Raw genomic sequence first — 10,451 nt, 5'->3', positions numbered from 1 at the left:
TCTTTCATCGGTCACTGAGCCTCTGACCCCGGCTCATATGTACCTGACCTGGTTGCCATAGTAATGACCAAACTCATCTCCGCGGGTGTTTGCTCCTCTTAACCCTTGTTACCCTCTGCAGGTGCAGGAACACCTGTGGAGGTGAACTCTGCAAATATCCAAGCACACACTGCTGTCGACCTCGGGATGTTTTGTAAAATTGGTTTTTAATTGTGAATTTGTTATGCACTTTTTAACGGAGCATAAAATGGAAATAAGCTGAGCCCACCAGATCTTATCAACAACTCACAATGAAGTGTTTCGCCAATTGGTTATCTGAGACAAAGTAGAGTAACCTGAACAAGCTGAATCATTTTCAAAGTCACCTTTTAGGAATTTCCTCTGCAGGCCAAGTGCTGTTTTTCCCCATCTTTTTGGTCATGTTATAGTTTGAGTCATTAAGATACTGTGCAGTTGTACGTAAGCTTAATAGTGAAAATGTGACATAAAAGTTATCAGTTATGGTGTCCACCCTCAATTCCTGGTGTTCAAAACACCCTCAGATCCCTCAAAATGAATGCAGCTCTCCCTCCACCTCACTATGCTGTAACTGCAATATTTAAATGTCACCAATGCAACAAATATTAAAATGCATTCTGGGGTGCACTTTATGCTGTTTATGTGCGTGTGTTTAGGTGGCCATAAAGGTGATCGACAAGAAGAAAGCGCGGCAGGACTCGTACGTGCTGAAGAACATGAAGAGGGAGCCTCGGATTCATCAGATGGTCCGACACCCTCATATTGTGGTCCTGCTAGAGGTAGAACAATGATTTAGAAACACACATATTCACATTCGCTCATCAACACTCACATCAGACATGCATGTACAGCCCGAATAGAGCGATGGAGTCTCACAACATGACGCTGCTCAGATTTAGGCCCATTATGCTGTATGTTCATTCATATCATATATCTGCTGCTGTTGAGTTAACTTACTGATGGGATATGAATAACTGTGTGTGTGTGTGTCAGACTCTGGAGACAGAGAACAGCTACTACATGGCCATGGAGCTCTGCGCTGGAGGAGACCTGATGGACAGGATCTGTGAGAGGAAGAGGCTGGAGGAGAGGGAGGTGCGGCGCTACACTCGTCAAATCCTCTCCGCAGTGGAACACCTGCACAAACACGGCATCGTACACAGGTGAGGCTGCGCACACATACGGCGTGCAGTACTGCTGCGTGTATTTGACCAAACTCTTCCTCTGCTCACCCTCAGGAGTCTTCGAACGGCTGCTTTTCTCTGTTTAGTCTCCTCTGTCATTGATACATATTCAATCCGTATGCTTTTCATCTTATAGACTAAATGAGTAATTGCATAATTGAGTAGCTAGTAACAATAAGTAGGTTATCTGATAATGATAATAAAAGGAAGCAACAGTCTACAGGAGTTCACATCGATCTCCACCAGTAAGCATTGATTTAAGAGAGGAGTTTGACAGTTTGTGAAATTACGTCACTGTTGGTTGCCTGGCAACCTCGCAGATATGACGAAACCCAGGAGGTCTCTGCCCGTCCAAGACATAATCCGGCACATAACCCTGAATGATAGAGCTGGTTTGAGCCAGGCTAGCTGATTCCCCCTGTTTCCAGTCTTTATGCTAAGCTAAGCTAACTGTCAGCTAGCTCTACCCAAGCACTTACCAAACAGGCGTAAGAGTGGGATCCATCATCTCATTTAACTCCTGGCGAGAAAGTGCACAAGAGTATTTCCCAAACTGTTGAATTGTTCCTTTAATACTCTGCAGGCCACTGAAGTTTTAGGTTGAACCTGGGCTAAAACTGGTTGAAAGACGAAAGTTTTTAGACGTCTAAGCGACATATAATCATTGTCTAGTCAAGTCAAAGTTTATTATAGCTTATAGCTTATTATAGTTTAGGGCAGACAAGGCTGAATGCTGATGTGAGAGTATGAGAAGCCTTTACCACCTACTGCTATTTTATTTCTCAGGAGTGAGGAGACTGGCGATTTGAGATCGTAGAGCCCCGGCAGATACATGAGGAGTGACTATTTGTGACAAGCAGAACAGTGCAAGTCTGTTTAACATTTTATAAGTTAGAAGCAGAATCTTGAAAGGCACTAAATGTTATTGTCTCAAAATGTTACTGACCAGTATGGCGAGAGAGCTAAACCTACCTGCGCACAGTAGCTGTTGCATAGTGGATGTTAAGGTCAGGCTTTGTAGATTCACACACACATGCATACACACACAGAGTAGTTTGCAGGGCATTAACAGCCTACAGAGGAGGAAATGCTGCAAGAAAAGGCTATATGGCACCGAGCAGTGTGGGAGCTGAGTGTTATTTTAGTGCCATTTTAGTATGTGTAAGTGCTGGAGACCCAATACCCACACACACACACACACACACATTTACGCTACAGCCACACACAATATGCGCAGCGCTGGGCTTTGGTTTAAGACCTTGGCTCCTCTGAAGGTGGGAATGTGATTACCAGGCAATGACCTCATCATTCTGCGCCGGCGCCATGATTCACACATCATCACAACATCATGGACTTCCTCTCTAATGAAGTCCCTCAACGACGTTGCTCGCAACCCTTCAATAGCACCTCTCTCCATCACCCACACGCACACACACACACCCACGTGCTCGCACACATGCACACACTCACTCACACTCTGCACCGCAGTCCCACACAGAGATGATTAAACTGGAAATAAATGGAAAATTTGCACTTAAATGCACCTCATGCCACCCACATCCAGTAGGTTTACCGCATACATTTTCTCCTTTATGACAATGTCTGCTCTCACTCTTTCTTGCTCTTTTTCCCTCCTTCTTCCCTCCATCTGTCTTTGAACTTTTCTCGGGGCCTGTGGATTTTTGAGAAGCGGAGTGTCTGTTGGTTAGATGAAGGCAGATGAAAGGAACATGGCTGATTCCCAGGCTATAGTTTATAGGGGATCTCTCTCTCTCTCCTAACCGCAGATTTTCATTTAGCTGGGTAGCTCTCGAGCAGGCTGTGTGGTTGGTGGAGAGGCTGGGGTACTTCCAGGGGAGTCAAGCGACTTTTCCAGGTGAACGCAGAGATATTACTTCGGTGGAGAAGAACGACTAAATCAAGAGGAGCTCCACTTCGGCCTGAAAATTTTACTTTGGCTCGAACTGAAAATGATGGCGGGTCCAAGAGAAACGAATCCCCCAAATTACCATTAAATGTTCATCCAGAAAAGTTGCAAATAAAACTATTTTTCACCAGTGTTTTTAAAGCTTGAGCTCTACCCAAACCCAAATTTAGTTTTGGTTTTCCTTTGCTTCTGTGGGTCCAGTCTGGTCCCATCTCATCTGGTTTTCCATAAATACACAGAAAAAGCTCAGTAAGGCCAAACACACATTGCAGGAGTTCTTAAATTGACCCACCAATATAGTGTCTGACGAGTAAATTGCTCCTCGTAAGGAAAACAATCGCTTCAGAAATTCTTGTAGGATTAGGGACGGAGCTCGTGAAAATTCCACATGCTTCCTTTGTGACCTAACAGCTCTTGTTTCCTTTCTTCTGCAGAGATTTAAAGATTGAAAACTTCCTGCTGGACGAACATAATAACATAAAGATTGTGGGTATGTTGACATTCCTGCTTCTCCAATGACACCTGACGAACAGCTTTCCCATGCAGCAAGCTGGACAGATCTGCATGGCAGAACCTGTCCTAGCTATCTCGCGCATCTGTGCATGTGCTCCACCGCTAAACTGATGATGTTTCACGCAGACTTTGGCCTGAGTAACACTCTGAAGGCTGAATCTTTGTCCATGGAGCTCCTCAACACCCAGTGCGGAAGTCCTGCCTACGCGGCTCCTGAGCTGCTCGCTCACAGGAAGTATGGACCCAAAGTGGACGTCTGGTCGGTGTAAGTGATAATGTCTCGGTGTGTCTGTTGAGGAGGCCTGCTCTCCAGCCCACTGCAAGCTGCAAGTGCAATTTTGAAAGCTTTTGAAGCTTTTATGTGGTGTGATTTGCTGTTTGGGACAAATTACAGACTGCAGTTCTGTGTATGCATCTTGTAAATGTGTTTATGTTTCTTCGCATTTTGCTTGCGTGTGTGCGTGTGTGTGTGTGTGTGTGTGTGCAGAGGTGTGAGTATGTTTGCCATGCTGACAGGGACTCTGCCCTTCACTGTTGAGCCTTTCAACATCAAACAGCTGCACCAGAAGATGGTCAACGGAGAGATCAGCAGCATCCCCAGTGATGTCAGCAAAGGTACCTCCACATATTACCTGTCTGCAGAAAGACTGTGTGAACTCCATGAACTCCATGAACACCATGAACTCCATGAACACCATGAACTCCATGAACACCATGAACTCCATGAACACCATGAACTCCAGGCCCTTTTGTTTGCACAAATGAGACAGTTTACAGGTGTAGGAGTAAAATTGCTTGGTTAAAGGGGGTAAGTGTGTGCTCTTAGTCTAGATGGAAACTGAGACTACTTGCAAGGAAAAAGAAAACCACAGAAAAGTAGTGATGAACATTGCCAAATGTGGTTAAAATAGCAAAACATTTTTGCGAACAAAATAAAAAGTCAGAGCTGCAGGACAAAATAAAAGTGGGACAAATATCAAAGACCAAATGAAAAGTGTTCTTCACACTATTTGGATTTCCATTTGGAAACGTCTCCCTTAGTCACACAGTCAGCACTTGAATAAGATCTAAATTGGATGTGATATCCTAAACATGCATTGATGAGAAATGTTTGTCCAGCTTTGCTAAATGACTCTTTGCAAACGCAAACTGGGATCCAGTCTCCTCTCTGCAGACCGCAGACCTGTCATAAGAAAGAGAACTGAAGGAAAAAATGTTTCTGACTTCTTCCACTTGTTCTGTACCAAGAACACAGTGGCCTTAGTGTCTCTGCTTCTGCTTTATTTTGGTCTCTCTCACACACAGTCACTCCATTACACTCTGTCATGGCGCCGTGTCGCCACAAACAAACATAGCTCCTGTTACTGTGGGCAAAACCAGTCCAGCGCTGATGCTCTGAAACTGTGTCAAGATCAGATTAGTGGCGGTATCGCTGCGACAGGCGGGCATCTGAGACATCAACATTGACTTTCAGACTGTATGAGGTTGTTTTTCAAACTCTGTTTCACTTTTACCAAACCCACCATCTTTTTTCCTCTGCCACAGTAGTTCTCGTCAGACTGGTCCGTTTGTAATTCTGTAAGATCATTCATTTGTTATTTAGTCAGCACTTTTTCGTCTTTGTTTGTTTTGTCTGTTTTGTTGATGTTGGGTTTTTTCTGTCATCTGAAACTTTGCACATCATTTTTCTCTTCTTTGTGTAATTTTTTTAATATTATCTTCAACACTGTTTTATAGACCTTCATCACTGCAAACAAACCGTCTACAGAGACTATTATTCCACAGTCTTTTAGATTACAATCAAGTTCAGTTACAAATACACGGAGTTGACCTTGACTGTGATGAGCTGCTTTGGCCCTGTCGTTGAAAGTGAGGCAACTGATAGTAGCAAATTGAATGGAGCAGTCTTGGCTTATAGCTCCCTGAGTGAAGCAGCCACCCTGTTCGAGTCCATCTGCTCCTCCAGACCGTGGAGCTTATCAGGAATCCCCATCTGGAGTCAAACTATCAACCCCGCTTGGCTGTCACAGGACAGCTCCATGTCACTGGCTGACAGGCTGAATTGGTTGTCCTGCAGGGAAACCCTGCCTCTCTCCGCGCTGTAGTCTCCGATACAGTTTCAGTGAAGTCACAATGAGTGACATCAGTCTGGCAGGCAGACTCTTTGAGTTTGGTCCATCTTTGGCCTGCAAGAATAGTACAAACTTAGGTGTGCATCAAAAAAGCATGCATACTGGTGGTCTGATGGTAAACCCAATCTGCATGTCAAAGTGCCCTTTAGCCATGCAAGACACTGACGCAAAACTGCTGCAGATCAGCAGGCCAGATCCCTGCATGACCATCAGTGTGTGGGTGAATATAAAGCATTGTGAAGCACTTTATATATAAATACAGACCATTTGGCATGACCTCTTCCAAGCACATTGGGGTTTAACTCTTATAACAAGAATGGTGTTGACCAGCAGTTGCTTGAGCTTAGAATACCAACTGTTGCTGTGCAGTCTTGACTGATGTTAATGCTGCAACCCAAGATAAATGCTAGCAAACAATGTAGTCAGTATTTTATGCATGGGTTTTACTGAGTACAGCATTTAAACCTGCAGTAATTGAAAAGAAAAAAAAGCTGGGAGGCTGTGTAAAATCTAAATATCATAGAATGTGATAACTTGCTAATCCTTTTTGAAATATACTCAATTGAAAACATTACAAAGACAATATATTTAACATTTTGACTAATCAGCTTCATTGATTGTTGAAAATATCTGCTTATTATGAAAGTTGAGACAGGAGCAACAAAAGACTGGGAGAGTTGTGGAACGCTCCAAAAACACCTGTTAAACAGGTTGATTGGTAACAGGTGATAGTATCATGATTGGGTATGAAAGGAGCATCCTGGAAAGGCTCAGTCGTTCACCAGCGAGGATGGAGCGAGGTTCACCACTTTGTGAACACATGACTGTATAAAGGATGTTACTACATGGCTCAGGAACACGTTGATAAAAGGCTGATAATTCCTTGTGGGTTTGTCCCTATGAGCAGTCAAACAACTGAGCACATTTTTTGAGTTTACACCAAACCAAATGCAGAAATCAGTGAATTTTAAAATTCTGAAAAACTCCTGCTTAGGTGCGGCAGCATTCGTGTTGGCTCTCCTGGAGCCAGACCCGGCTAAGAGACCCAGTGTCAGAGCTGCGATGGAGGAGAGATGGATCAACGAGGGATATGCCAAGAAACCACTACACACACTCTCTCATAAAAACAGGTAGAGAGCTGTTGTGTGGCTGTACTTTGACATACCACATACAAACATACCTGAAAGCAACTGCAGATACAATGAAACTGACATACTCTTAATGCTCTCTTAATAATAAATTTTGACAAAATTTATGCTCTAAAAAGTTATGTCAGTAATTACAAATATATAAACATAAGAAAAATGTCTATTTAAACTATGTAAATCCCTTCTATATTTTCACTTTTGCTTTTTAATATATTACACTATATTTGCAACTTCAGTATGTATGTTTGTTGCATGAGAGCAAAGTGAGACACAAAGACTCTCCTCAGGGAAAGTTCTGCAGCAAGCATTACAATGTGGGCAAGAGAACCAAGGAGGAAATCACTGTGAGCTTTCTAACAAAATGAAAATTTTTGTGGTCAGTCGGGTAACAGCTTTGTATATTATAGCATGACTAAAAGGCTTTTATCACTTTACGCAGTGTGGAAATGCAATCATGTATGGCTCCTCTTGGCAATAATGCATTTTCTGAAATCCACATGAATGAAGCAAGAACTGGTCCAGCTCTGTTCTTCTCACAGTTGAAAATCGTCAAACCAAAGTCGTTTAGTTGCTGGTCAATCCTTACCAACAAATCCTTAATGACCCCGAAAATTTCTCTCTGCTTTACTCTTCACACTTTATCTTTGTAACTGTTTTTCCGTCCCACGCTCAAATTATTTCCCAGGTTGTGTCCAGAGGACCTCAACTCGTCTGTGCTGGCACACATGACGGAGACGCTGGGCTACTCCCTCTCTGAAATCATACACACACTCACCACCAACCGACCCTCCGCCATCATGGCCTCCTATCACCTGCTGCTCAACAAGCTCGGCAGGAGCCAGAAAGGAGCCAAAGCCAGCAAGGTTCACACCTCATTTTCAAGCACACACACACACACACACGCACATACTGTAGGCCTGCACCTACTGAAGTCCTAGTAAACACAACCTTTCTGATGTCAGTAACAAGTGGGTCAGTATAACGGTACCTTAAAATGACTAAATACAACCACTCTCATGTTCTGCTGTAAAGTTTTAACAGCTAAACCTGATTGATTTGGCAGAAGCTAGACAGCAGTGACTGGAGTCTTCCAAGCAAGAATACATGGAGAGAGAGGAATAACACTGAATCAAAGACGCAGCAACAGGTAATTCAGTCAAAAACATCATCAACACAAATACTGCAATTGTTTAGAGATGTTAGCACTCAGTGATTTAGTCCGTCTCTCAACACTTTGTGACTTCCTCTGCTCTGTCTGTGGCACCGAGCCCATCTTCAAAAATCTGCTGAAAAGATATAGTTTGATTTTAAAAACAGCTGGACATGTGTAGTTTTCAACAAACGTTACTTAGACAGAATTAAATGGTGCACTTCTTGGGGACTATTCTCAGCGGCGGATTAATGCACGTTTGGTGCACAAGTCTACTGGAAGCTGCATGCATGCACCCCCTCATGCAAATATCCTTGCACAATGTGCTCTGCCACACCCCAAAAACTGCTCAGGACTGGCTTGAGGAACATGACAAAGAGGCGTCAACTTGGCCTTCAATTTCTCCAGATCCCAGTCCGATTGAGCATCCATGGGGTGTGCCAGAACAAATCCAATCCATGGAGGCTCCACCTTGCAACCCACAGGACTCATAGGATCCTGTGCAAACACCACAGGACTTCCCTCAAGCTCCTGTGTCCATGCCTTGCATTCAGAGCTGTTTTGGTAGCACTGGGGGACCTAAACGCGATTGGGCTGATGGGCTGTGTGTAAACACAGATGGATGAATGGAAGACAGTCTATAGCCTTTGCTTTCACTCAACCAGATGCTGTAGCCCGGTTAGCTTGAGCAAATAATCAAATGTTTATAAGCAGATGAAGAGTTGTGACTGCATTAGACAGAGTTATTATGTGAGGTGATATGAGATGACACTCTTTGTGCCAGTGGAAAACATTCTTGGGCCACTAATCACAACTTGTTTTTTAGAATGAACCGTCCAATGAAAAAAGCTCGAAGCAGTCTGGCAGGCCTCTGAGAGCCCAACAGACAACTGCATGTCAGAGCAACAGGAAGAGGCCCGAGGACCTGCACAGAAAGGACCACCGAGAGGACACAGAGAACCGTTCGCCCTCTCCATCTCTACCACAGCTTCCTCACTCTGCCTCCCCCTCAATACCACCCCGCCTTCCCTCCCCGTCCCCCGCCCGTCAGTCTTTGGAGGATGGGGCCACTGACGAGGAGATCGCCATTACCTTGGACACCAGAGAGACGCTGTTTCCTGAAGGTAAAGATTCCATCACAAACAGAAACAAAAGCTGCACACATCCACAGTTCAATGTGTGACAGTCTGTCCTGTGTCTGAATGTTTGTGTGTTCCAGTGTCTGTGTTTGGGGACAGGGAACTCGTCCATCTGTCTCCTCCTAAAAGCTCTGCATCTCAACTCTGTGACTCCGCCCCTTGCCAAGTCCCATTACCAGCTGAGCCAATCAGAGACAGCAGCCCGTTGAGACCGATCCGACACACGCACCTGCTCAGGACAACTCAATCAGACGGGGTGGCAGACCCGGGGTCAGACTGCTTCCACGACAACCGGCAACCGGACGACCACTCTCATCACCTGACCATCAACGAGCGTCTGGAGAAGCTGCAGACGTTTTATTCCTCAGAGAAGAACGGCATCTCTCCCAGGATGCTCCTGGAAGCCGACACACACTCCTCAGACAGAGACCACCTGGGTGCCATGGAGAGGACGCAGACGTCGCCCTCTGCCCCCCTGCCCCGCCTGCGTAACGTGGGGCTAAAGGACGGACGGGGCAGGAAGATGACATGGGAAGGGTTGACCCGACCCGGGCCCCCAGGACTCCTGGTGAACGGGTCTAAACCTCCTGCCTTCCCCTCGCAGAGACAACATACTATGGTCATTAAGAGCCTCAGGCAGGAGAGGGGCAAGAGAAGAGATTTGTCAGGAGCAGGAGGTGGAGGAGGAGGAGAGAGAGGGATGGCAGGAGGAGGGATGAATGGAGCAAAGAGGAACTCAGTTCAGCTACGCTCATCTCTCCAGCGCCGGGTGGCGGACCTGAATCTGCCGCTGCTTCCTACAGCCCTGCAGGGGAAGACAGACAGGAAGAACCAGCTACACAGCATGGATTATTGATACATAGGCAGGGGCACGTGACAGAGGCAGTGATAGAGGCCTAAAGGTGCGGTGGGAGGACAGGATAGGACTGAGGTTTGGATGGTATGGTAACATGGATGGTATGAAATACTGTCTAAAGTTAAGGCAGCAGTTGAGAACTGTGCATAGACACTTACTGAGGAACAGGTGTAAACGGCAGCTACAAAAAGATTATTGTTCTCTACTTTCACTGTTCCATTCATGTCTTGCTCACTAACAGGACAACAACATACAGGATGCATCATTTACATGCTGTAGTGCCAAAATTCCTGACTCTGACCAAACTCATGCATTTTCATTTGGGCTTTGGCAGCTAGTAGGGATGCACCGATGCAAGAGACACACGGAGACACAAGACAGACA

General features: G+C 45.1%; 1 protein-coding gene across 1 annotated transcript in view; it reads left to right on the top strand.

Annotated features, from left to right (window-relative positions):
• Positions 1–10,067, top strand: part of LOC121622401 (hormonally up-regulated neu tumor-associated kinase) — a 12,425-nt gene extending 2,358 nt beyond the window's left edge. The window contains exons 4-14 of the mRNA XM_041959360.1: positions 543–585; positions 675–797; positions 1,012–1,181; positions 3,564–3,619; positions 3,769–3,907; positions 4,130–4,257; positions 6,769–6,904; positions 7,608–7,785; positions 7,986–8,069; positions 8,899–9,196; positions 9,292–10,067. Of these exons, the coding sequence (XP_041815294.1) occupies positions 543–585; positions 675–797; positions 1,012–1,181; positions 3,564–3,619; positions 3,769–3,907; positions 4,130–4,257; positions 6,769–6,904; positions 7,608–7,785; positions 7,986–8,069; positions 8,899–9,196; positions 9,292–10,067 (2,131 nt within the window). The remainder of the gene's footprint in view (positions 1–542; positions 586–674; positions 798–1,011; positions 1,182–3,563; positions 3,620–3,768; positions 3,908–4,129; positions 4,258–6,768; positions 6,905–7,607; positions 7,786–7,985; positions 8,070–8,898; positions 9,197–9,291) is intronic.
• Positions 10,068–10,451: the final 384 nt, after the last annotated feature.

The sequence above is a fragment of the Chelmon rostratus genome, chromosome 18, assembly GCF_017976325.1.
Source record: "Chelmon rostratus isolate fCheRos1 chromosome 18, fCheRos1.pri, whole genome shotgun sequence".
Lineage (NCBI taxonomy): Eukaryota > Metazoa > Chordata > Actinopteri > Chaetodontiformes > Chaetodontidae > Chelmon > Chelmon rostratus.
The sequence above is the reverse complement of the archived record's forward strand: the minus strand, read 5'-3'. Positions and strand labels throughout refer to the sequence as shown.